General features: G+C 39.0%; 1 protein-coding gene across 2 annotated transcripts in view; it reads left to right on the top strand.

The window, feature by feature from the left end:
- sec24b (SEC24 homolog B, COPII coat complex component) overlaps window positions 1–25,936 on the top strand; it is a 46,769-nt gene extending 20,833 nt beyond the window's left edge. For both annotated transcript variants that reach the window (XM_067458076.1, XM_067458075.1), the window contains 19 exons: window positions 1,920–2,083; window positions 2,171–2,355; window positions 2,474–2,576; window positions 5,287–5,413; window positions 5,496–5,605; window positions 5,679–5,791; window positions 5,880–5,998; window positions 8,659–8,714; window positions 8,869–9,075; window positions 11,566–11,689; window positions 11,777–11,935; window positions 15,279–15,452; window positions 15,760–15,870; window positions 18,126–18,301; window positions 18,495–18,632; window positions 20,271–20,375; window positions 20,455–20,547; window positions 21,965–22,068; window positions 25,005–25,936. In XM_067458076.1, the coding sequence (XP_067314177.1) occupies window positions 1,920–2,083; window positions 2,171–2,355; window positions 2,474–2,576; window positions 5,287–5,413; window positions 5,496–5,605; window positions 5,679–5,791; window positions 5,880–5,998; window positions 8,659–8,714; window positions 8,869–9,075; window positions 11,566–11,689; window positions 11,777–11,935; window positions 15,279–15,452; window positions 15,760–15,870; window positions 18,126–18,301; window positions 18,495–18,632; window positions 20,271–20,375; window positions 20,455–20,547; window positions 21,965–22,068; window positions 25,005–25,119 (2,483 nt within the window). In that variant the 3' untranslated portion in view covers window positions 25,120–25,936. The remainder of the gene's footprint in view (window positions 1–1,919; window positions 2,084–2,170; window positions 2,356–2,473; window positions 2,577–5,286; window positions 5,414–5,495; window positions 5,606–5,678; window positions 5,792–5,879; window positions 5,999–8,658; window positions 8,715–8,868; window positions 9,076–11,565; window positions 11,690–11,776; window positions 11,936–15,278; window positions 15,453–15,759; window positions 15,871–18,125; window positions 18,302–18,494; window positions 18,633–20,270; window positions 20,376–20,454; window positions 20,548–21,964; window positions 22,069–25,004) is intronic.
- Window positions 25,937–26,262: the final 326 nt, after the last annotated feature.

Raw genomic sequence — 26,262 nt, 5'->3', positions numbered from 1 at the left:
TTTTACAGGAACTTTTCTCCCCCCCAGACCTGCAGCTGTCTGCGTTTCGACCGCGATAAAGTTCCGAGAAGATTAGGCAAATTATAGTCCGGTGATGTAGGACTGCACGCGACTGCTCCTCCAAATCAGTGAAGGACATGTAATCATTTTTAAGTGTACCGATTGAAAGGACTGTTTACATGAGACGTTATCTAAACCGATCTGATGTTTACATGTGATGACTTTCAATCGCAATCATTTTGTCACATGCAGTTTGTCTGCCGCATCAAAAATGTCGCCGCTGTTTTCTCCAGCAGCTGGAGTGTGTTAACTGAGGCCATAGCAACTCTTAACGGCCACCAGGACTAATACAGTATTATTTATATCTATTTGTTGTAAAGTGTAATAATCATCCCAGAGAAAAAAATCTTCTGTCAGGCGCAGTTAAAGTAAAAACTGCCCGGGGCAATATACGTTGTGTCATTACTCCAACATTATCTTCATAACTCACGAAATAAAAAGTTTACCCCTCAGAAAAATTTACTTTCCTCTCTTGTCAACATGAGCGCGGCGCGCGCCGTGACGCCGTCACGTCATGTAAGGACACACACTTAAAAGTAATCGGTCAGGTCGTTTACATGGTGAAAAAAAATTAATAACGAGTATGGAAGAGATTCAAGCTGTGCTGCTTTTGCTGGTTATGTATAGGTTTACTAAAGAGGAAATTAACAACGACAGAAAAGAGCAATAATATGCAGATTCAGCAGCATGCAGCATGTTCAGAAAGCTTGTAAAGCTAGATTTAAAATGACAATATATTATTATCAGCTATTACGGACATTGAACGTGAGATGGCTGAGACGACCGCGCGCCATCAGACAGAGAGCAAGACTGATATTTATTGAACGAACCTCGCAAAAGACTTTTAAAAATGCCTGTTGAACTTAAAAATGCTGCGTGAGCTCAACCAATCAGCATGTTCAGCGCCCAAGTCCCGCCCTCGAAAGTTCCTGAACTTTGAAAAAGTACTACCTCGCGAGCAGGGCCGTTTGGAGGGGGAAATATTTACCCGGAACTTCATTTAGACCCTGGTTCCTGCGGTCTAAACACACGAAGTACCACCCAAAGTTCCTAGTTCCTGGGTAAAGTTCCTGTGGTGGAAACAGGGCTTTAAAGGGTTAGTTCACCCAAAAATTAAAATTCTCTCATTAATTACTTACCCTAATGTCGTTGGACACCCGTCAGACCTCCGTTCATCTTCACACACAGATGAAGATATTAGTGTTGAAATCCGATGGCTCAGAAAGGCCTTCATTGACACCAATGTCATTTCCTCTCTCAAGACCCATAAAGGCACTAAAGACGTCGTTACAAAGCCCATCTCACTACAGCGGCTCTACAATCATTTAATAAAGTGATAAGAATAGTTTTTGTATGAAAAAAACGACTAATGTATGACGACTAATGACTAAATAATGTATTGATTCGGATCGCCAACGTCACGTGATTTCAGCAGTTCGACATGCGATCCAAATCATGAATCGATTCACTGATTCATAACCGTTCGAAACTGTTTTGAAATCAGCCCATCACTATATAAGTCGTTATTTAATAGTTTTTTTGCGCACTAAAACTATTCTCGTCTAAACTACATGATTGTAGAGCCGCTGTAGTGAGATGGGCTTTGTATCGACGTCTTTAGTGCCTTTATGGGTCTTGAGAGAGGAAATGACATTGGTGTCAATGAAGGCCTTTCTGAGCCATCGGATTTCAACACTAATATCTTCATCTGTGTGTGAAGATGAACGGAGGTCTGACGGGTGTCGAACGACATTAGGGTAAGTAATTAATGACAGAATTTTTGGGTGAGCTAACTCTTTAATGCCAGATCTACACGTGAATGACTTACTGATACACATTTATCTCACCTTTCTCTTCAGAACATGCTGCTCCTCCTGCCGGTGTGCCCGCCAAGCAAGCTCCACCCTTCGGGTACAATTACCCAACCATGCATCCTGCTTACCAGCAAAGCCCCGCCCCCAGACCAGACTCCTCCCCCTCGCACGGAGGATACAAACCACCAGGATACCAGCCATACTCACAGGTACCGACAATAGCACTAGTTCGTGATGTATTTCAGTCTCATTCAGGAAGTGGTTTGTCAAAGACAGCTGTGTCTGTGTTTCCGTAGCCTTTCCCATCTCTTTCCGAGCTGTCGTCAGCTTTAGGAGGCCTCAGCGGCGTTCCTGAGCTGGATGTGGAAACCTTGAGACCGGTGAATCTTCTCCAGGAGAGGAACATCCTCCCCCCCCAACGGGCACCTCCACCTGAGCCCAACCTGAGCAACGACCTCCGCAAGGTCAACTGCAGCCCTGAGTAAGAGCAGAGAGACGACGTGTTTGTAGGAGGTTGTGGTTTCACACAACAGGTGCAAACGGTGAAACAGCTTTGTGTTTTGTTTAACAGTTTCTCTTTCATTCTCCGTCTCTTCCAGCACGTTTCGCTGTACTCTCACTAACATTCCCCAGACTCAAGCTCTGTTGAATAAAGCTCGTCTGCCTCTTGGATTATTGCTGCATCCCTTCAGAGATTTAACGGTAGGATGCTACCTGAGCAGAAAGCACGATCAAACTCAACCCTTGGTCTAAGTAATGCAAGGTTTCCACGTGGCCTCATAAAGTCTTAAATTCTCTAAGGTATTGGGTTGTAGGTCTTTAATAAATGTAAACTGGTCTTAATTATCCTCATCCATGTAATGCTAACTCTAATGAGCTTTGAAATGCTTTAGAACATTTTTTTGTTTTGTTTTATTGAGACCAACATTAAATCAATATGCCACTTTTATTGCAGCCAATCAACTTTCATGTGATTGACGGGAGTCTCTTTCGGATTGTACCACATACACATAAAACAGATTTTATTCTTCAGATAATAGTCCTCCAGTTTTTCGTGATTCTGCGATCACTGGATACAGCGCAACATTTTTTTGCGATCTTGCAGAATTCATTTCACTCCAAAATAATCACAAAAAATTATTTTAATCACAAAAATAAATAATATTATCTAATTGAAGTATCCCTGATTTAGTTAAAGCTGTAATGCATTATTTTCATAAGGATAAAGACAGTATGTGGTCTATGTGAAAGCAAAAGCGAATCTTTCTCTTCTGTCGTCTTGCATAAGTGCCAAGGACCGGGTGAATTACTAGGGATGCACGATATTATCGGCACGACATCGGAATCGGCCGATAAACGCTTAAAATATAAAAATCAGCATCGGCCGATAGGAAAACATTATGCCGATATGCCTTGCCGATATGATAACGTGTTGATATGCGCCTGCAATAACTCACGTGTGCAAGGAGTGCTACAGCGATGAGACCATGTCAGCACTGCAGTCATTCTTCAAGTGAAAACAAGAAAATACATTGCATGTACAGTGATTTATATTGACTGTTTTTAAAGTCTGCCTTGAATTTCTGAATGCACGTACAGAAGGACGTGACCGTCAGCAGCAGATTTGCCACGTTTTCACAACAAAACTAGCCCAAAACAAGCCCAATCGCGTCTCCCCACTCTCTAGCGCGTGCGGCAGCCTCCACAGCAGCAGAAGCTCCTCCAGGTCCTAGTGCCCTCCAGCTAGACCGCTATATATTTATACATGTAGTGGGGGCGCTGTTGTTACAGTAATACAATGAAAAGTAGAATACACAAATAAATGAAGTTACTTCTTGTTCTGAATAAACAAATCATTAATGATGTCATAAATCACAAGCATGACACTTGTAACTTAAATACTTTTATATACAGTGTATTAATCTGTAATAAAATTTTACGAAATGGATGATGAAAAATAATCCAAGGAGCTCTACAATAATTGTAGAATTAAAAGACAGCATCAATGGATGTCATGCCACCCCCACTTCATGTGCACAAACGTTAAATCCAAAAATACAATATTTTGGTTACAGCTGCATCTGGGGTGAAAAATTACTGACTTTATTATTGTTATTTTCAGAGCTTTTAATATACTCTTATCATAAAAAGAACTTTATTAACATTTATTTATCTTCAACAAGAATCCTTTTAGTAAGGATACCTCAGAAATCTGAAACCAGAATGAAAAAAAATAGTTTTTGCTCAAAATGATGTTGTTTCCAAACAAAGGGAAAAAATAAACATATATCGGCATCGGCCAAAATTAGCTGAAAAATATCGGCATATCGGATATCGGCAAAAATCCAATATCGTGCATCCCTATGAATTACCAAATAAAAAGTATGATATGCAGTGTACATAAGTTCATGAAAGCACTGTATACCACAAAGTAACTTCGGACAGACGGACCGATGTCAGGCTGGCTGCGAATTCTGTGCATTTGTTTGCCACCTGTCAGCGCTCTCTGACCGAAATCATTGTCTTCTATTTCTAGACTTATTGCCCTTGACTGGTCAAATACACACATAATTATATATGTAGTTATGTTTTGAGTGAACAAGTTTAGGACGACAGTATTTGATCTGTGCGTTAGGCCTACTGTAAGTCTTACAGTGAAAGCAAACAGAGAAACTATTGCTGTGGTTTACTTATTAGATTTTGGTCATGTTTCTCACCATAAGTGATCGTTATTTGACACCACACCACTGGACAGGCCTTTTTTTTTAAAATACCAAAATAAACAAGAATTATGAATTTTGTTTGTAGTATTGTCATGTGTGACCTATGCATCTAATATATAATATGTAAATGTGGTATCCTAATTATGAAAAAAAACACTTTTTGAATGTCATTTATTCACAAATTTCTGATTGCAAAAAACACAAAAAAATCATGAAATTAGCAAAACGTTGTTCATTTTGAATTATTAATTTAATTTGCAAGTCATTTTGTGACTGCATTTCTTTTGTACGTTTAAATTTTTTTTTACAAAAGATTTCTATTTGAAATAAATGCTTTTCCTCTGAACTTTCTCTTCTAACAAAATCGAACAACCTCAAACTGTTGAACAGCAGTGTATATTTAACAGACCTTGATTGGCTGAATTTTGATTATTTTAAGATTAATAATTGAGTTATGTCTTTCAAATCGCTATTACAGAAAAATGTGTGATTAATGAGTTTTTTATCGATTGATAGCACTATTTAAAATATTTAAATAAATGTAATTTTTTATCAGCTCTTGATATGACTGACAGATAAAGGTGTCATAAATGGGTGCCATACAGCGGTTCTCTCTTATCTAGAGTTTTACTGACATTATGCAGATAAAGCAGATATAATTCATTAGCTCTCTCTCTTTGTCTCTGCAGCAGTTACCGGTCATCACCTCTAACACTATAGTTCGTTGTCGTTCGTGTCGGACGTATATAAACCCTTTCGTTTCGTTTCTGGACCAGCGCAGGTGGAAGTGTAATTTGTGTTACAGAGTCAACGATGGTAAGAGTCCTCCAGGATATAAAAATAGCTTTTCATATTTGTCAGCATAACGATGTTCTCATAGTAGTCTCTTCTCTATCAGTTCCTGATGAGTTCATGTATAATCCTGTTACTCGTTCATACGGTGAGCCCCACAAAAGACCAGAGGTCCAGAATTCGACTGTGGAGTTCATCGCCTCCTCTGATTACATGGTGAGTGTGTCCGGCTGAGTGTGTTAAAGTGCTTCAGTGTTCCTGTTTATGCACGTCTGCTTTCCTTCCCTAGTTGCGGCCTCCTCAGCCGGCTGTGTACCTGTTTGTGTTGGATGTATCCCATAATGCCGTGGAGTCGGGCTACCTGAATCTGTTTTGCCAGTCATTATTGGACAACCTAGAAAAGTGAGATATTAGTCAGGGCTCAATCCGATAGCACGTTTATTCACACCGCTCAGATATAACGAGGCTTGTGTGTGTTTCTCTGTCTCAGGTTGCCCGGAGATACACGCACACACATCGGGTTTGTGACGTTTGACAGCACCGTCCACTTCTATAACCTGCAGGAAGGTCTTTCTCAGCCCCAGATGCTGGTGGTGTCAGATATTGATGGTAATCCTGTCTGATTATCTTTCTCTGGCTTCACTGATTTAAGCTTTGCACATCAAGAGTGACTTTGTCTAATAATGCAGCAAAGTTTTAGCGCTAAAAATGTGCAATTTTTGATTGATAATAAACACTTTCATGCGTAGAGTACTACTAGTTTGGAAAATTATATAATTTATATTTGTGTGTGTGTGTGTGTGTGTGTGTGTGTGTGTGTGTGTGTGTGTGAGAGAGAGAGAGAGAGATAGATAGTACTCGATTGTATTTTTGTGTATATGAATGTGTAACTGGTAGGTAGGCCCGTATGATTTTGCGGACGAAATCGTGGAATCCAGTCATAAAAAGGCCTCGGTTACGTATGTAACCCTCATTCCCTGAAGGAGGGAACGGAGACATTACGTCAACATCACTGACGTATTGGGATTACTTCTGCGAGCCCTACACTGTTAAAAAAAATATTGTTAGTTTAACTTAAAAAAACTAAGTAGCCTGGTTGCCTTAATTTTTTGAGTTTATTGAAATAAAAAAATGTAGTTGATACAATAAAGGAAATTGGTTTAATAAATAGAAACTCAAAATATTATTGTGTCTGAACCACATAAAAAATGTGAGGACTCATGAAAATAGCACAATTTGGCATGTTCCAAAAGAGGGGCCAGTAACTCAACCGGCTGCGGCAGGAGAGCCCTAACCATAATCCTCAGGTCACCCTGGCTATTCGCTGAAGTAGCCCTATTCTGCTGGTCATAAAAACAATTGAATTTAGGTGGATACCAGTCGTTTCACTTCCATCAGCTCATCCAAAACGAGTCATACATAGCATACACACTGATCACGTGACGGGAAGACTGACTGGACCGTGGCGGAGGATTCGTTGCGCAACAAAACTGTAATCAAGCGAGCATTCAAACGCGATTTCATAAAGTCACCGCTGTTTGAAAGCGGCTCCCTGAGGCGTGCGAATATCTTCCAATATGAAAGCTATCTAGTTGTAACCATCTCTTAGCTCAATATCATGCTGAAGAAACATTTGTTCTCTAATTGCACTTGAAAACTCCCATTGTTTTAGTTCAGTTAGGAGGTCAAAATAATCTCGGCAAGGTCTGAAGAGACTCATACAGGAGAACAAACAGTTGAGTTTGTGCTAAACCTTTTACAGTGCTTGAGTATTGTTGTCTTTTACTGCATATGATTATTCATTCTCAGAAAGTAGAACTGAAATGACATTCATTACAAGATGAGTTAAAACATTTCAAATGCACCTGCAAACAATTTTTCTAGTCATGTATTTCATCATTGAGGATTTCTTAAAATACTTAAATACTATGTAAACATCTCGTCTCCTTCTTGTGAACCCTGTCTCACCTCGTCTCACAAGACGTCACACCCCTTTACTGTTTAATGTGCTGAAGCACACAGGGAGATGACCGTGGCATAAACACAGGCAATATTGCGGCCTGTGTATTGCACTCACTTTTATGGATCGCTCCACCAAACCGTCAGTGTTTGGTGTGATAACAGCAGTTTTGCTCTCAGTGAGCTTGCAGTCCTCGCTGTCGTGCCTTCTCTCCCAGCATACACTCCAAACTTCTCCTCTTCTCTCGTTCTTTTCTCTCTTCAGGCAGCACAAAGATTGGCTGCATCTGTTTGCCGTATTTATACCTGCAAGGTGGAGTGCAAGATGCAAATCTCGCACACCAATGTGCATTGGCTCGATCAGTATACACTCGAAGCTGATAAGGCTCCCAGAAGTGATCCCAATACGTTGGTGATGTCAATATAATGCAAAATTTAAAGGAATTTGTCACATTTTTACAAATCCAGAAAACTTGAAACAGAAAACACAGTATTTGGTTAAAATAAAACGGAATTGGATTGGGGGGAAAACATTTTATAGGGCCCTAAATGTAATTATTTTCCAATACTTCAATTAATTAGACATGCTTTTTGATTACTAAAAAATAAATGTAATTATTAAAAGGAGGTAAAAAAATGTATTAGGAAATGGATTTCTTAGTGCCCTTGGTAGTCTACTATTTCTCCATTATTTATTTATTTGATTATTATATCTGAATCTACAATGCATGACATTTTCATGGCATTTGCTACATGAATTGGTCAAAAATCATGATTTTGCTCATTTGTACTGCAACATTGTATATAGAATATAGTCTGACATTTCTGCTGCTCCTTCAATATTAAGACACTAGGGCCTGGTTTCACAGTCAGGGCTCAGATTAAGCCAGGATTATGCCTTAGTTCAATTAGGACATATAAGTGGCTTTAATAGAGACGTGCCCTAGAAGAAAAAAAACAAATAACTGGTGTGCATCTTGAGACAAAACAATGGCACTAACATTTTAAGATCTTTCAGTGCAAGTTACTTTGTTAAAACAGCTCAAACATGCATTTTAGTCAAGAACTGGCTTAAGCCTCTTCTGTGAAACCCGGGGGTAAACAGTAACTTCACATAAAAAAAAACACCATTCTTTCACTTTGAAGCATGCAACATATTGATAGTATTGCATTTCATTTAAATGCAGCCTTTTGAGGTTTATTAATCAAACAAGACCATAATGCCTTTTCAGTTTTAATCCAAATAATTGTGCAAAGAGCTGCATTGTTCTTGTCCTCGATCTGATGAGAGATTTCTTTGATTCTCTTAGATGTTTTCATCCCGACACACGACAGTCTGCTGGTGAATCTCAAAGAGAGTAAAGAGGTTTGAATCTTATCTCTGTATTTAAAGTCCTGGTATCTTTGTGCATGTGTGAGGTCAGCCCATTTCCCAGCTTCCTATCTCTACCAAACAAACTTTGATATGTGACACCGTTTTTACAGCTGTGTTATCTGTGTGTTTGTGCATGTGCTTGCAGCTGGTGAAGGACCTGCTGAACGCTCTGCCAGGGATGTTCACACACACGCGTGAGACTCAGAGTGCTCTGGGTCCGGCCCTGCAGGCGGCATATAAACTCATGTGTCCGACCGGAGGCCGAGTGTCCGTGTTTCAGACCCAGCTGCCCACCCTTGGCGCTGGACTCCTGCAGTCACGGGAAGACCCCAACCTCAGATCCAGCACCAAGGTAACTTCTCCTCAATCATTTTTCTAGTTAAACAAACACTGATCCTGAATAAACACAAACATTCATATCACTGGCTGCTTCGGGAAGTTTTTCAACCAGTCATAAGGAAAATAGCTTTTACAAGTATGGAAATTGGCCTTCCAGTTAGTCATGACTAAAAAGCTCTGTTCTAGCCATAAATATTCAGGGTTTCTGCAGGTACTTAAAATGTCTTAAATTCAGTTTGATAACACTTTAAGGTCATAAAAAGTCAGCATGATACAGAAGTTGCGATTTATCTTTTCTTCCTTATTGTAACTTACATATGCGAGCGAAACAGCTTCTCAAACAATGATAACAAAACAAAAGACGGCTTGATTTAGTCAGTGGGAAGTTGATTGGATGGCTGGGGTCTGCTATTGGTGGATTTCATGTGAGTGACAGGTTGCCCCCCCCTTGTCATCAGAGAAGAGAGGAAGAGGGAGAGGAAGATGCACGGATAAATAATTTATAATAAACACTGCAATATTCCATAAAAAATAAGAATTGTCAATTTTGATTAATGGTCACTTTATGCTATAACACAAGACTTAAAGGGGTGGTTGCATGCGATTTGACTTTGTTAACTTTAGTTAGTGTGTAATGTCGCTGCTTGAGCATGAACAGTATCTGCAAAGTTACAGCGCTGAAAGTTCAATGCAAACTGAGATATTGTCTTTTAAAGTTACGGCAGTTTATTGCCGACAAAAGCGGCCGGTTTGGACTACAACGAGCTTCTTCCTGGGTTGGCATCATAAACCCTCGCTAGTCACCGCAGATGTGACTTCTGCCCGTAATGGGAAGGGGCGTGGCGTTTACGGCAACCTGTGCTTGGCACTTCAGCCAATAAAAATACAGGAAACTACATTTGGCCATCTAACCAATCTAAGACCATTGCGTTTTTCTGAGGGATGGGCTTCATAGAAGCAGGAAGCAGACGAGCCGTTCAAAGGACAGTGGAGACAGCGGTGTGGAATAAAGGGAGAATAGAAGAAAAATACGGCATTTAAAAAAAAAAAGAAGCATTAAGACATGTTATACTACGCCACATAAACTCAACCAAGCCTTAAAAAACACACGGAACCACCCCTTTAATTATCATTTTAGAAGGTCTTTATTTAGGGACTGAAAAACAGGAAGTAGTTCTCAATGAATATGCAGAGTAATGTGGCAGTTATGCCAAGCAACTGCTTATGATAAAGTGTTGATGAATTATGACATGTTTGCTGTATGTTGTTTCTATCATAAGATGTTGTAGGTAGTTGGTAGGTAGGTACATCTTCTTCAAAGAGCTGCCGGAAATAGGAAAGCATAGACATTTCAAAATTTATGTCCTGATGTATTTTAGGCTTGTTCATAATTAAAATTCCTGCTTTATGGATAACATTTTCTGGATATTATTGGTATTTTGGTTGCTCAAATTGTATCTGTCATTTAATTCAACACTTGTAGTTTGTCTCTGTCATAGCTCAAGGTCTAATGATCTCATGCTAAACATGGCCAAAATGTTTAAAAAAAAACAAGTTGGGTGTATGAGGGAGTATTTCTGCGTCAAATACACTCCTTCAGGATTCAAACAAGTTTCTGGATGTTTTTTTCAATTATGGCCCTGTATGATATCATAACGGGTTGTATGGGCACTTCTCCCAGATACACACAAACACACACACACACACACACACACACACACACACACACACATCAACCAGAGCTAGAGGAAGAGCGTGCCCATCAACAAGCTTTGTTTGGGTTACAGGGGGAAGTCATTTAGTTTTTAGACCACAAAAACAACAATGTCACTAAAGAGGTGTGTTTCTGGTTGTGAGGGAAAGATCACTTTGTTCAGCTTCCCAAATAACCCAGCATCTCCTAATTTTGAGTTATTTTTTCCCAAAATAAGACTATTACTTTTACTTGTCTAGTAAATAAATCTTGTTTTAAGAATTTTTAGATGTTTGGACTAGAAACAAGACAAAAATACTAGGTAAGAAAAACATTTTTTTTTGCAGTGTGGTAACTAGCTACACTCAACACTGTCTATAGTTACTCAAGATTAACATGAGACTGGCTGAAACTGTGTTATGGACCCTTACATTTTTTTTCATAACAGCATTCTGAGGTGGAAGTACATTTTATCAATTAGGTGGACTCCTCTCACACACAGCCGAACGCACAAGCGCTCTTCTTCAGGGCTCTTCTTCGCAAGCATTTGAGCGTGTGGTTAAAAACTAGCCAATAGTGCCAGAGCTCAGAATCGATTGGAGAGCGTATCGTGAACCAAACAATATCACAATCGATCCACGAATTGTGATGCATTGATTTCTTTTGAGATTGTATGAGTTTGCTCTGTGTAGACATATGGTATTCAGTTTATTTGTTCAGGTCTTATAAACCGAGGTAATTCTCAAGGGCCAGTGTTGTGTGATGTTTGGAGGAATAGCGTTTTAAGTGTTTTTGTTGGTTTGGGTCTAGAATGTCCAGCACTTGGGTCCTGCTACAGACTTTTACAAGAAACTTGCTCTGGACTGTTCTGGACAGCAGATCGGAGTGGATCTGTTCTTGCTGAGCTCCCAGTACTCAGACCTGGCTTCTTTAGGTACACATACACTCAAAGTTTTTTCTCAGCTCTTATACGTGACTTAAAGTTGTGAGATGAGACCATTTTGTCTTCTTTTTTTTTCAGCATGTGTGTCCAAATACTCAGCCGGGAGCGTCTTCTACTACCCGTCCTTCCATCACATTCACAATGCAGCGCAGAGTCAGAAATTCCAGAAGGATCTCCAGCGATATCTCACCAGAAAGATCGGATTTGAAGCCGTCATGAGGATCAGGTGCACCAAAGGTGAGGGGGAAGATACACGCTGGCAAATCATGTGTCGCATTTGCTTTGATTAACACTGACACAGGGCCTTGTGATTTCACCCAAGGACGTCAGTTCTGAAAACCAGGTGTGTTTAGGAGCGTTGTTGGGGCGTTGCTATTTTGTTGAACTAAAAACGACTGCGCCATTGACCAACACAAACCTGCTCTAAAGTCAATTGTCCAGTAATTTTTGTTTTTTGTAAAGGCCATGTTAGTAATATGAGCCTATAGGCAGTGTACAACGCGCAAAGACTGATTATTACACACACAGCAACAGGCATTAAAAATTAAAGGATTCCTCTCTGGAGAAGCGCTCCATGTAAATGGTGAATCCTCCATGGTGTGAGCACAACTGGCTTTTAACGGGAAAGGAGATGAGACTCTGATTGGTTTATTGCACGTTATGCCCAAAACACACCACACCAATGAATGAATGAGGCATTTATATAGCGCTTTTAAATGTACTACTGTACACCCAAAGCGCTTTACACTCATGTCAGGGGTCTCTCCTCAACCACCACCAGTGTGCGGCTCCACTTGGATGATGCGACGGCAGCCACAGTACAACGGCGCCAGTGCCCTCACCACACACCAGCGATAGGTGGAGAGGAGAGAGGGTGATAGAGCCAATTCAGTGGATGGGGATTATTAGGAGGCCATGATTGGTAAGGGCCAATCGAGGGAATTTTGCCAGGACACTGGGGTCACACCCCTACTCTTTTACGAGAAGTGCCATGGGATTTTTTAATGACCACAGAGAGTCAGGACCAGGGGCGTAGCCATCTTTTCAGAAGTGAGGGGGACAGAATTTTTTTTTTGGGACCAATATAATTTATTGCATCTCTTGCTTTTAATTGGGCAAGATATCAAATACACTGCTGAACAATAACCACTAATTAATATCTATAATATTATTCTCCTATTTTTTGTGCCAATTTTATGATTGGTTTATATACTACAAACAATTGTGCATTAAGACTCCATAGATTTTGTGCAATGTAAAAAAATATAGATATATTCTGATGTAAACCATGCTGTTCTCTATGTGAAGATATAGAAAAGTTTAATTTATTCCTGTGATCAAAGCTGAATTTATCATCATTACTTCAGTCTTCAGTGTCCTATGATCCTTCACTGATCATTCTCAAATGAGGATCTGATGATCAACACACATTTATGATTATTATCAGTTGTGCTGCTCATGGTGCTGCTTATTTTTTGTGGAAATCATCTAAACATTTGTGGTAAAATTAAAAAAAGAGAGAAATTAATACTTTTGTTGATCAGACATGCATTAAATTGATCACAAGTGATATTTTTAATATTACAAAAGATAATAATTTATTTAATGAATGCAAATAAATGCTGTCCATTGAACTTTCTATTCATTAAAGAATACTGAAAAATAACATGTAGGCTATCATGGTTTCCACAACATTTTTAAGCAGCACAACTGTTTTCAACACAGATAATAATCATAAATGTTTCTTGATTATAAAATCATCATATGAGAGTGATTAGTGAAGGATCATGTGGCACTGAAGACTGGACTAATGATGATAAATTCAGCTTTGATCACAGGAATAAATTACTATATTCACATAGGAAAAAAGCTGTTTTAATTTGTAATAATATTTCAAAATATTACTGTTTGAACTATTTTTGATTACATAAATGCAGCCTTGGTGAGCAGAAGATACTAAACATTAAAAGCTGCATTATTCATATGATAGCCTATACTTTATTGTCAATAAATAGCCTTGAGATGACTTGAAAAACACACATAAAGCATATATTGTCGCAATCGTCTGATTGTCGTCGTCACGTTTCATAACTCATAACGATTGTTTTCCTTCAGCTGCAGCTCCAGCGTGACTGGATATTACCTCTACGAATCCGCTTTTGACATTCTGTGAGAGCGCCCTCATATTTAGATGCGAATAAAATGACAGGTCATGCATAGATTATTTTTTGTCTCTGAATTTAAATCTTGATGTATTCACATTGGTTTCTATGTAAATACACTTGCCCGTGACCTCAAGAAGCGCGCAATCAACCCAGATTAAAGAAATCTGTTTTTAGCGTCCCTGTTACCTTGCCCGCCCCCGCGCAGGGTAAGGCCGGTTCGGATCCCGCTCGGAGCGGGTCGACTAGGATCGGTGAGACCCAGTAAAAGTGCGGGGGACGAAAATACATTTTATTAAAAGTGAGGGGGACACGTCCCCCGCGTCCCCCGCGTAATCTACGCCCATGGTCAGGACCTCGGTTTAACGTCTCATCTGAAGGACGGTGCTCTTTGACAGTATAGTGTCCCCATCACTATACTGGGGCGTTAGGACCCACACAGACCACAGGGTGAGCGCCCCCTGCTGGCCTCACTAACGCCTCTACCAGCAGCAACCTGGTTTTCCCAGTTGGTCTCCCATCCAGGTACTGACCAGGCTCAGCCCTGCTTAGCTTCAGTCTTGGGCTACAGGGTGATATGGCTGCTGGCATACGTTACGCCCAAAACACATTTAAACTAGCAAAAGTGGATTCAGACACGCCTTAAGTGCACCATGTGCTCAAGTCGTTAAAATAGCGCCCTTTTGTGTGCGAGTGATGTGTATGTGTATGTGTGCTTCAATTCAGTATATGTGTGCATTAATCTAATTAAACTTAGACTACCTGTGCATTAAACAGTTTTATTGTACACCTTCCAGCCAATCAGAATCAAGTATTCAGACAGACCATGGTATAAGAGGACATGAACTGCATCTGCAGAGCTGCTCTGAGAACAAGAATTTCACATTTTCATTTGACAAAACTATCGTCAAATACACAGAAACTCAAAGGTCTCCACAGCAACTCGCCAAAATAAAAGTTCAGTTCAACTTGGAAGAAATATATTAGGCTACTATTGTACAATAGAATGTACATTTCTAAGTAAAAATAATAATAATACCATTTACAGAATTCATAAACATTATTTCAGGAAATTTTAATTTTTTTGCAATAAACAGTAAACCTTTGTTTGCCAAAAAAGGAATTGTTATTAAAAAGTTAATTAAATTGAAAAAGTTTTATGCATTCATCTGATTATAATTGTTGTTGATTATAAGTTTGTATCAAAGAATAAAATCAAGAAAAGTTAAATGACAACACATCATTTAATGAATTCAGTAGATTCGATTATTAAAATGCAATTAAAACATAATTCAGACTACTCACTCAGACTACTAGACCTCTATATCTGTATAGATTTGACACTGAGGCTGATTTGAGAAAATACTGTACCGTTTGTATCTTTTTCTTTAGTGACACTCTGTCTGTTTGGTCAACAGGCTTGTCCATCCACACTTTCCATGGCAACTTCTTTGTGCGCTCCACTGATTTGCTGTCTCTTGCCAACGTGAACCCCGACTCTGGTTTCGCCGTGCAGATGTCCATCGAGGAGAGTTTAGCCGATACGTCGCTCGCTTGTTTTCAAGCAGCTCTTCTTTACACATCAAGCAAAGGTAAAGGAGCGTGTGCACATTTCCACTAATCCAGTTTTGATATAGTCTATGGAGAACTTGGACTGCAATTTTATATGACCTCGGACTGCACTCGGGTGGACTTGTACTCCAATTTGGCAGACTCTGACAATTTTGCTGAATACAATTGAAACCACATCATGGGTAACATGAAAGATTTAAATAAAATTAAGATAAGACATGAATAAGCGTCTCAAACTTGGACTTGACTCGGACTTAACACTACTGTGGAAGTGGTCTGTCAGCTAAGTGAGATTTTGTCTGATTGGTATGTATTTATGATTGACAGGTAAGCGTCGAATCCGAGTGCACACTCTGTGTCTGCCGGTGGTCAGTCAGTTGAATGAAGTGTTTGCTGGAGCGGACATCCAGGCCATCTCATGCCTGCTGGCCAACATGGGTAAGTGGAACAAACAAAGTGTCAATACATTGTGCACAGTGTTCTGTATTGTGTTTCTAGTATATCTATCCCTGCGTCCCAATTCGCATACCATCCATACTAAATAGTATTCGAAATAAGAATTAGTATGTCCCAAATCGTAGTATGCTGAAAAGAGAATTCCAAAGATACCCGGATGGTTTACTATTTCCAGTCATAATTCGAAGTCCGGATCGACACACACTCTTAACGGCTGATATTGCCCACAACCCATTGCGAGTTGGACGAGGATTTGATTAGAACTACAAACGCGGATAAAAAAGTGTTAGAAAACTACAAACATGACGGATGTGCAAGTCCAGCGGTTAAGTTGAGAGGTTTAGATCAATTATCAGTGTTTAACCTGACAAAAAGGTTTTTATTCAGTGCTATTCACATTATAATTCATCTGCAGCAACTCGAGCCCTTTCCTAGCGCGTTATTTAGCTCAAAGAAACGCTTCCTAAATTAGATTCATCAGATATATACAAAATAAACATTACAAATTACATCTGCACAAAATGATTCAAATGTAGAAGTGATCTTGAGCTAAGTTACGTGCGAGTCAGGATGCGTGACTCATGTTGTGCACACACTCCTCCTAGAGCAACTGCATGAAACAGCAGCTTACCCTAAATAATTCACAATCATTTATTACACTATTGCTCACTGTATAAGGTTATGTAAAATGACAGTCCCAATCATAGTCATTATTTAGTAGTGCATTGCCGGCACGCATTAATTCTTAACCAAATGCATCATATATGAGATGAATCAGATATAGATAGGCCTACACTTAATAAATACAACATTACAACTTACATCTGCACAAAACAAAAGGCTGTGAAGTGGGAACGCACATACATGATGAAGGTGTAACTCCAGCTGTACAATGGTCCCAAACATCACTCCGGCACGCTCGCTTCAGTATTACCGGCAATAATCGATCATCGATTAATCCTTAACATCCCTAATCAAGATCATAAATGATAATAAAGAAAACAAAAGATTAAACTGAATGTTAAATGGTATGAGGTTAGGAGGAACATGCATTACATTCATATTTTCATCACAACAGTCTCTTTAATGCTCTCATAAAAATAGTTACTTGTGTTAGGCGTAGAATTTTAAACATACATTTAATGTCTTTACAAGCGTGAAATAAGTTATGCATGTGTCCTCCAGTGTTTCCCAGATGTGTTTCGTTTATAGAGATGGGTTATTCTCTAATGTAAAGTGATTTCCCCTGCATTATGCGCAGATGCGATAAATTAATAATCAAATTCAATATGGATTATTTTCATAATCAATAATTTCACATTTTAGCAATTAGTTGTTGCAGCCCTAATCTAATGTCATTTAATGACAAGTTTTCACCAACATGATGTCTTGGGATGCACAATATATCAGCCACCAAACCGGTATCAGCCGTTATATGATCATTTTTAATGTTATTGTTTTTATGTTGTCGCAGGATAAGAAACTTTGGCTTTTTTTCTTTCAGATGCTCACTGTTCAACATGATGAGTTTGAATTACTTGAAATATGATTGGCATCACTTCAAAAAGAAACATACAGTGTGTTGAGTGTTATGTTAATTACATGCGTTAGTCTGTCATATAGGCTACATAAAATTGTAATGAGAACATCATAATTATGTGCTTGGCACATGAGTTTACTGCTGAAACTTTTGTTTTTGTAATCAGGTTCTCAAAAATTTAGATTTATCGGCCAATATCGGTATAATTACAATATAATATAAAGAAATATTGGTTATTGGTATATCGACCAAATATTGGTGCATCCCTAACGTGATCAGCAATCACTATGGAGTGTTTTTATTTTATTTTGTTTAATCATTTTGGAAAATGATTACAGGAGACCCTAAGGGGACCTTGGCAAAAATAAAAAATATTCAGACTTTTGCATTTGAATGAGAAACTATTCACAATTTCTGAATTCTGATTTATGTATATAATATAACCTATTGCTTTGTGTGTCACTGCCATTTTACAATGAAGAAAACAAGAGTATGGAAAAAGCTTATAGACCGTATACAACCAGAGATTGTAAAAAAGTCTTTGCACACGTGAAAGGTTTCTCTTGTGCTTGCAATAGTTTCTTGTGTGCAAGTGTATTTATATATATTTTTTTGCCATGGTCCCTTTTGAGGTTCTGTAGATTTCTGTTTTGTTTTTCTTGCTAGAAACATCATCTCTCTCTGTGTCTTTTTGCAGCGATCGATCGCTCCATCTCCTCCAGTCTGTCTGATGCGAGAGACGCGTTGGTCAATGCTGTGGTGGATTGTTTAACAGCGTATCGTGCCAATGGCTCAAACATCCAGCCCTCCGGCCTGATCGCCCCTGCCGCCCTGCGGCTCTTCCCTCTATATGTACTTGCTCTGCTCAAACAGGTGGGGGCACTCTATGCACACACACACACACACACACGCACGACCAGACATTCAGTGGCTAAACACACTTCATTCAAAAGCCATCTAACGGATCATAGAAATCTGAAGACAAATACCCTACATATTTAAAATGCAGTAAATGTGTTTTTCCATCTCATTTAGTATATTTTTGTTTTCTTGTTTTTTCCTGCAGAAAGCTCTGCGAACTGGTACCAGTACCCGTCTGGACGAGCGAGTGTTTTCTATGTGTGAGTTTAAGAGTCAGCCGCTGCATCAGATCATGCGTATGGTTCATCCGGACCTGTACCGCATCGACAACATGACCGAACAGGTAAGACACATTCACACAGGTGTGGTATATAATGGTACATGATGTGATTTACTAGCATGAGGTTGTGGAGTCCATCCATAATAATTAATGTTCCTTTTCACCATCTGTTACCAGTGTACCATATTTAATCCCAGGTTATTCAGGGAGCACTGGCCCTTTAATTAGTCACATACAGTATTATTTGTTTTCTGAAATGTGCTTTTTATGAGAAGCGTCCCTAAATGACATGTGTCCCTATATGTGCATAGACATAACACACTCATTCTACAATAATATAAACATGAACAGCAAACACATTTTTGCTTTAAAACCTTGAATTGATGATAATATTGATTTCATTTTCCTCACTTTAGAAAGTTCTTAAATATCTACACTACCGGTCAAAAGTTTGGAATTATTCAGATTTTTCTTAATGTTTTTGAATTTTTTTTTTATCAAAGACTGAATTTATTTTATGAAAACTAAAAAACTGTAATATTATTATGTAAATCAGCTGTTATGTGTGTGAATATATAGTAAAGTGTAATTTATTCCTGTGCTCAAAGCTGAATTTATCATCATTACTCCAGTCTTCAGAGTCACATGATCCTTCACTAATCACTCTCACATGAGGACTATCAGTGTTAAAAAAAAAAAAGTTCTGCTTATGTCTCTTTTTTTGTGTGAACTTTTATAAACTACCATTCAAACGTTTGGAGTAAGAAAGATTTAAAAAAAAATACATTTGTTCACACAAAAAAATGCATTAAATGTTCTATTCAAAAAAATATCTGTGTTTGAACTTCCTATTCAGCAATGAAAAACATTCATTAAGAAGCAAGAACAGTGATGATGATAATAGGAACAGTTATTAATAATTGAGCACCAAATCAGCATATTAGAGGTGTGTTTATTCAGTGAATCATGTAAAAAGTTAAATTATAGTTGTAGCAGGGGCATTACACTAATTAAACAAACGCAACTCTTCAAGGAAATGTTTGCTTTGTGCTTCTTTCTATGAGGCTTTTTCTTTAAGTGCTAGCTTCCTTTATCAATCTTATAAACCAACAAATTAGCCAGTCAAATTTCAGCAGCCTGTAACAAATTATATGCGGTGAATCCAGTTTTAAATCAAGGAGTTATTCGTTATTATTTTGAAAATAGATATGACCAGGTTGTATGTACGAGATGCCGAATGGGACGTTCAAGACTCACTCATTCATATTTATTGAAGGGGAAAGAGAAACCAGTTTGTGATTTGTGTAAGAATTTCACAAGTGTAAAACATATTTTAATAGAATGTCCTTTTCTAAATAATATTAGACAACGGCTTTATTCAGAAGACGCATACAGTTTTTTGTCAAATATTCAATTGAACGATTGTATGTAATTGTTGTTATTATGACTATTGTTGTTATTGACATATATATGCCTGATTTTGTATAGTGATTATTTTTAAGATAAAATTGTTAAATTATTGTAAACAATTTATTGAAGTGATACTGCTGATTGCCATGAATATAGCCATTGCTGCTGAAATGGCATTAAATCATAAATAAATAAATTTCAGCAGCCCTTTTTTTTAAAGTCTGTCCAGTGATGATCAGTGATGATTTTAGATCAGTCTGAATACGTCGGTGTGTGTTGTCTGTCCGGTAGGCGGCGCTGCATCTGAATGACTCTGTGATTCCTCAGCCTCCCTTACTGCAGCTCACAGCAGAGAAACTCACCAGAGAGGGAGCGTTCCTCATGGACTGTGGCAGTGTGAGTGTATCTACACAGATGGAGTTACCTCGTGTAACGGCAGCTTCCTTCACCATGATTTCTGCCCTTTCCTCTGTAGGTGATGTATTTGTGGGTGGGGAAGTGCTGTAGCGAGATGTTCATACGTGACGTGCTGGGCTACCCTAATTATGCATCATTGCCGTCCAACATGGTGAGTGTGTGACATTGGTGACCATTTCTCACGTTTCTTCTTTCAATCTGTTGTGTTAAAGGTGACATCATAAATCATATGGAAAACTGGATTTTTCTTAGAAAAAATGTTTCCAGAGAATCACAGTACTATAAATGTCACAAACATGAGCATATCAGTGTGTAGTCTTGCTTAATCAGACATTTGATGTGTCATTAGATTAGTATTCAGAGATATTATTAATACCTGTTCAATATGAACGGCAGCTTGAAATCTGCCAATCGTAGAAAAGGTCATTTATACACCGAACAAATTATAAACGCAACACTTTTTTTTTTTTTACCCATTTTTCATGAGCTGAACTCAAAGCTCACACCTGTGAGGTGGACGGATTATCTGGGCAAAGGAGAAGTGCTCACGAACACAGATTTAGCCAGATTTGTGAACAATGTGTAAGGGATAATCCACGGCTAGCCATGCATTAAAGGATTTTAATGCACGGCATAGAGGCGAAGAACCGCCCGATGCAAAGTGGAGCGAATCATCATTATCTAGCCTAGTGTGAAATAAACCCCGCGACCTATAAAGACACATTACATTTAATGCATTAAATTAAATAATAATATAGGTGCTCGAGTCTGTCAGTGAAGGTGTCACGACCATCATACAATGTAAAAAACGCACAACACACGGCGACATGTTCCGCAACTCGGTGTCATGCAGGTGTCATGTCAGTGTTTGTCGCGATAATGTCAGTGACATGACAATGAAGACCGCATGTGCCACTGGTGTGCCAATACGCGCATAGTGACATATGTGCCATTGGCTTCTGTGTGTCACGTCATGTCTCATGTCACTTAATGTTGCCATATATATGTAACGTTAACTGGCAGTATCAACCATATCTGTGGTTGATACTGCCAGCTGCCACTGTCACTCTGTTTGCAAGCGTAACTGTGTTACTATGGTTACCAGTGTTAATAGTGGCGGATTAATTTCGAATTGTAATCAAACTGACTGGAACTACCTGTGCATTAAACGGTTTTACTGCACACCTTCCAGCCAATCAGAATAGAGTATTAAAACAGACCATGGTATAAATTATATTGTACACAATATGTAATATTTATAGCAAAAATATTACATAGTGCACCTTTAATCAATTGGATTCATAAAACTTTAACAACCTTATAATTTATTTAAAAAATTAGAATAATAGGTCCCAATATTTTGTGTTGCTTTTTCAGAAAGTCTGTGTTGTTTGTTTTATTACCAAAAAAAAGAGTGGTAATCAAATAAGGCATAAAACATGAACAATTGAATCTTTTAATGAAGACTCGATGAAAAGTGCACCCCAGCTGAGGATCACCCTTCATAATGACGAAAACATTTTTGGGAATGAGCAGAAAACATGCTTTTGGTGGTTCTTGTTTTACAGACTGAGATTCCAGAGCTGCAGACGACGTATTCGGAGCGGACTCGGGCGTTCATTTCTTGGCTGCTGGAGTCTAGAACCTTCCATCCTGCTTTTCATGTGGTCAAGTACGTCTCTCTCTCTCTCTCTCTCTCTCTCTCTCTCTCTCTCTCTCTCTCTCTCTCTCTCTCTCTCTCTCTCTCTCTCTCTCTCTCTCTCTCTCTCTCTCTCTCTCTCTCTCTCTCTCTCTCAGCATTATTCCTCCTCTCCATCTTTCCCAATGGCTTTATCTGTCCCTTTCCGCCGCTGTTATTCATAGTCACAGGGCAGTGTATTGTTCCTGAGGGAGGATGGTGTGTGTTTTTATACTATCACACACTGCCTCCTCTCACAGTGGGAGCTGCATTCCTTCGAGAGGGTTTTTTGTTTTAAATGTTGGTTATGAAATCTGTTTTTAAAGGAGCCCACTGACATTCCTCTCAGATTGAATGTGTCTTAAACCTATAAATCCTACTGTATCATATCTGATATACAAATTATAAATAATCAACACAATCACAAACTTCTGAAAAACCTGTCGCACACAATCTCCTCCAGTAATAGATTAGACTTTTATAGCAAGTCTTTACATCCTTAACATCCTTTAGCTCATGTGTTTTTGCTGTAAATGTAAGAATAACTTGTATATTGTAAGTAATATTTAAGATGAACACTTTACTTGATTATTCATATCCATGAACAGTACTGAATATGATGATCAGGCTTTTTCTTCATCTGTCAGTTATAATTGTATTATATCTCTATTAAATTGATTAAAAACAATACACCTTTAAAATGTAAAGGTATTTAAAACAATCTCCACATAAACCCATTATAATAAATGTCATGTTTACCTTTGGCCTTCCTCTCCAACAGAAATACAGAAACCGAATAAAGTTATCAAACTCTTTACAGTCTCAAATGCGGCAGTGGCTCAGTGGTTCATGTAGGTTGTCTACAAACCAGAAGGTTGGTGGTTCACTCCCCGGTTCCACCTGACCAAGTGTCGAAGTGTCCTTGAGCGAGACACCTAACCCCAGCTGCTCCCGACGAGCTGGATGGCGCCTTACATGGCTGACATCGCCGTCGGTGTATGAATGGGTGAATGTGAGGCAAAAATGTAAAGCGCTTTGGATAAAAGCGCTATATAAATGCAGTCCATTTACCATTTACCAAATGCATCATTTATCATTTAAATATAAATTAATCCTCATTAAAGCTACAATTGTCTCTTTTCCCTTTGTTCTTTGATGATCATTAATGAATGACATCATTAGTGCGTGCGTGCGTGCGTGTGTGTGTGTGTCAGTCAGGACATTCACAGACAGCGCGATATGTCGCACTTTATTGGTCCATTTGCATGAATAAGAGCATGATCGTATAATCCAGCGCTAGCCCTCTATTAACATGTTAAACTGGAAAAATGAACCACATGCATTAATGCAGTAATTTTGACAGCACTAATTGCATTGCATATCATTTACTTACTAAAGCCCCGTTTCCACCAAAATTACCAGGAACAATTTGTACCAGGAACTTTTTTACAGGAACTTTTCTCCCCCCAGACCTGCAGCTGTCTGCGTTTCCACCGCTAAATAAAGTTCCATGAAGATTAGGCAGATTAGTCCAGTGATGTAGGACTGCGCGCGACTGCTCCTCCAAGCCAGTGACGGACAGTAATCATTTTTGCGCGACCGCAAAAATGAACAAAAGATTATGACATTTGTTGTACCGATTGAAAGATTTAGTGGACTGTTTACATGAGACGTTATCTAAACCGATCTGGTGTTTACATGTGATGACTTTCAATCGCAATCATTTTGTCACATGCAGTTTGTCTGCTGCATCAAAAATGTCAACGCTGTTCTCTCCAGCAGCTGGAATGTGCTAACTGTAGCCATAGCAACTCTTAACGGCCACCAGGACTAATACAGTATTATATTAGAAGCTATTTATTTGTTGTAAAGTGTAATAATCATCTCAGAAAAAAAATGTCTTCTGTCAGGCGCAGTTAAAGTAAAAACTGCCTGGGGCAATATACGCTGTGTCATTACTCCAACATTATCTTCATAACTTACGAAATAAAAAGTTTACCCCTCAGAAAAATGAGCTTTCCTCTCTTGTCAACATGAGCGCGGCGCGCGCTGTCACGTCATGTAAGGACGCACACTTATAGTAATCGGTCAGGTCGTTTACATGGTGAAAAATAGACTGTAAAAATGAATTACGAGTATGGAAGAGAGTCAAGCTGTGCTGCTTTTGCTGGTTATGTATAACGTTAGGTTTACTAAAGAGGTCATTAACAACGACAGAAAAGAGCACTAGCATATTCAGAAAGCTTGTAAAGCTAGATTTAAAATGACAATGTATATTATTATCAGCTATTACGGACATTGAACGTGAGTTGGCTGAGACGAACCCGCGCCATCAGACAGAGAGCAAGACTGATATTTACTGAACGCAGACCGAACCTCGCAAAAGACTTTTAAAAATGCTGGTTGAAATAAAATGCTGCGTGAGCTCAACCAATCAGCATGTTCAGCACCCAAGTCCCGCCCTCGAAAGTTCCTGAACTTTGAAAAAGTACTACCTCGCGAGCGGGGCCGTTTGGAGGGGGAAATATTTACCCGGAACTTCGTTTAGACTCTGGTTCCTGCGGTCTAAACACACCGAGTACCACCCCAAAGATCCTGGGTAAAGTTCCTACGGTGGAAACGCGGCTTAAGATGTATTCTTGGCAGATATAGAGCAATGAATTTAATTTTACTTTTTGGTAATGTAAATAACATCTGCATCAAATTGTATTTTTTTGCTCAGTTTGGGCCTCTGAATTGAACTGAGCTGTTTTTCCTCCTCGATTTTGAGCTCCATATTATCAGTGTATCATATGAGCCATAAAAGCCTGGTGTATCAAATATAATACTCAAGAAAAAAAAAAGAAGACACGTGCATCATTAAATCATTCACAATTAAATAGAGCCAAGTTTGATCTCATGTTGACGCATTTAATATTGTCTTTCTGCAGGGACGACGCCGCGGCCAAGAGCAGTTTTTTCCAGCACCTCGTGGAGGACCGCACTGAATCTGCCTTCTCTTATTACGAGTTCTTGCTTCACGTTCAGCAGCAGATGTCCAAATAGAAGTGAAGAGTCCCTTAGAACCGGCCCCAGGGTTACAGCCAGCTTCTGTTCCGGCTCAACTTTAGCAGGGAGTTCTTTGATTGGACCGCAGAGAGGCAGAGACACGCCCCCTGGCCCCACCGGCCAATCACAGCCTGGGGCTCGTCTGGGGGAGGGAGTGCTTAGAGACAATTAAGAATAAAAGAAGTTCAAAAGTAAATGATTAATGGACTATATAATGGCAACAAAAAAAAAGGAAGAGCATAGGACAAAGATGAAACGTAGTGGACTGGGCTGCACATAGAGACTCTGAACAAGCTGTTTTCAATCATTCCCATCTGCTTACTTCCCGTTCATATCCAGCCATCATCGTGAGTAGCCAGACGCAGCGGTGAAGATCATTTTCCTGTATGTTTTACATCGAATCATGTTGGTTTCCGTCTGCAGAATCATTGTGAGCATGTATTTGGGTTCTTTAATACATGCCTTTAAAACCTCCTTGTTGCACAACATCCGCTCATAGACACGATGTTTTCTTTATTTGCCGGTGTCCTCTTTGTGTCACATCTCCCGCTGTCCTCATAATGTGACTTGTGAAAGCGTGTCCGTCGTGATGGTGTAATACTTCATCTGTCTTCATCCAGCATAGACTCGACAGTGGCTGCTCATCCGCTCATCTTAAGCTGCGATGTCCCTCGCTGACAGTGCGTTGTTTTCTTTGGGAAAACGGATCAGGCCACCAAATGTTGCTCTCCACTTTGTAACTCTCAACACAAAAATATTTTAACGTGCTATAATTTATGACAAGCTTATTGAATAAAATGAGATGATAATTCTAGTTGTGGGTGTTTGGTTCTTTTTCTGCTGCATATTAATATTTTAATATCTAATTTTCTCGTGCAATTAATCAGGCAAGTCAGTTAAGTATGTTGTACATCACGGCGCTTCACGTTTTTCACATTTAGTTATGTTTTTAGCCTTATTCCAAAATGGATTAAAATCATTTTCCTCTAAATTGTATAAACAATACCCCATAATGACAACGTGAAAGATGTTTGTTTGAAATCTTAACAAATTTATTAGAAATAAAAAAACAAAAAGATGTTTTCACATCTTATAGGTATTCACAGCCTTTGCCACCACACTCCAAATTGAGCTCGGTTG

Source organism: Pseudorasbora parva, chromosome 11 (assembly GCF_024679245.1).
Source record: "Pseudorasbora parva isolate DD20220531a chromosome 11, ASM2467924v1, whole genome shotgun sequence".
Lineage (NCBI taxonomy): Eukaryota > Metazoa > Chordata > Actinopteri > Cypriniformes > Gobionidae > Pseudorasbora > Pseudorasbora parva.
Note: the sequence above shows the minus strand (reverse complement) of the source record. Positions and strands in the feature narration are given on the sequence as shown.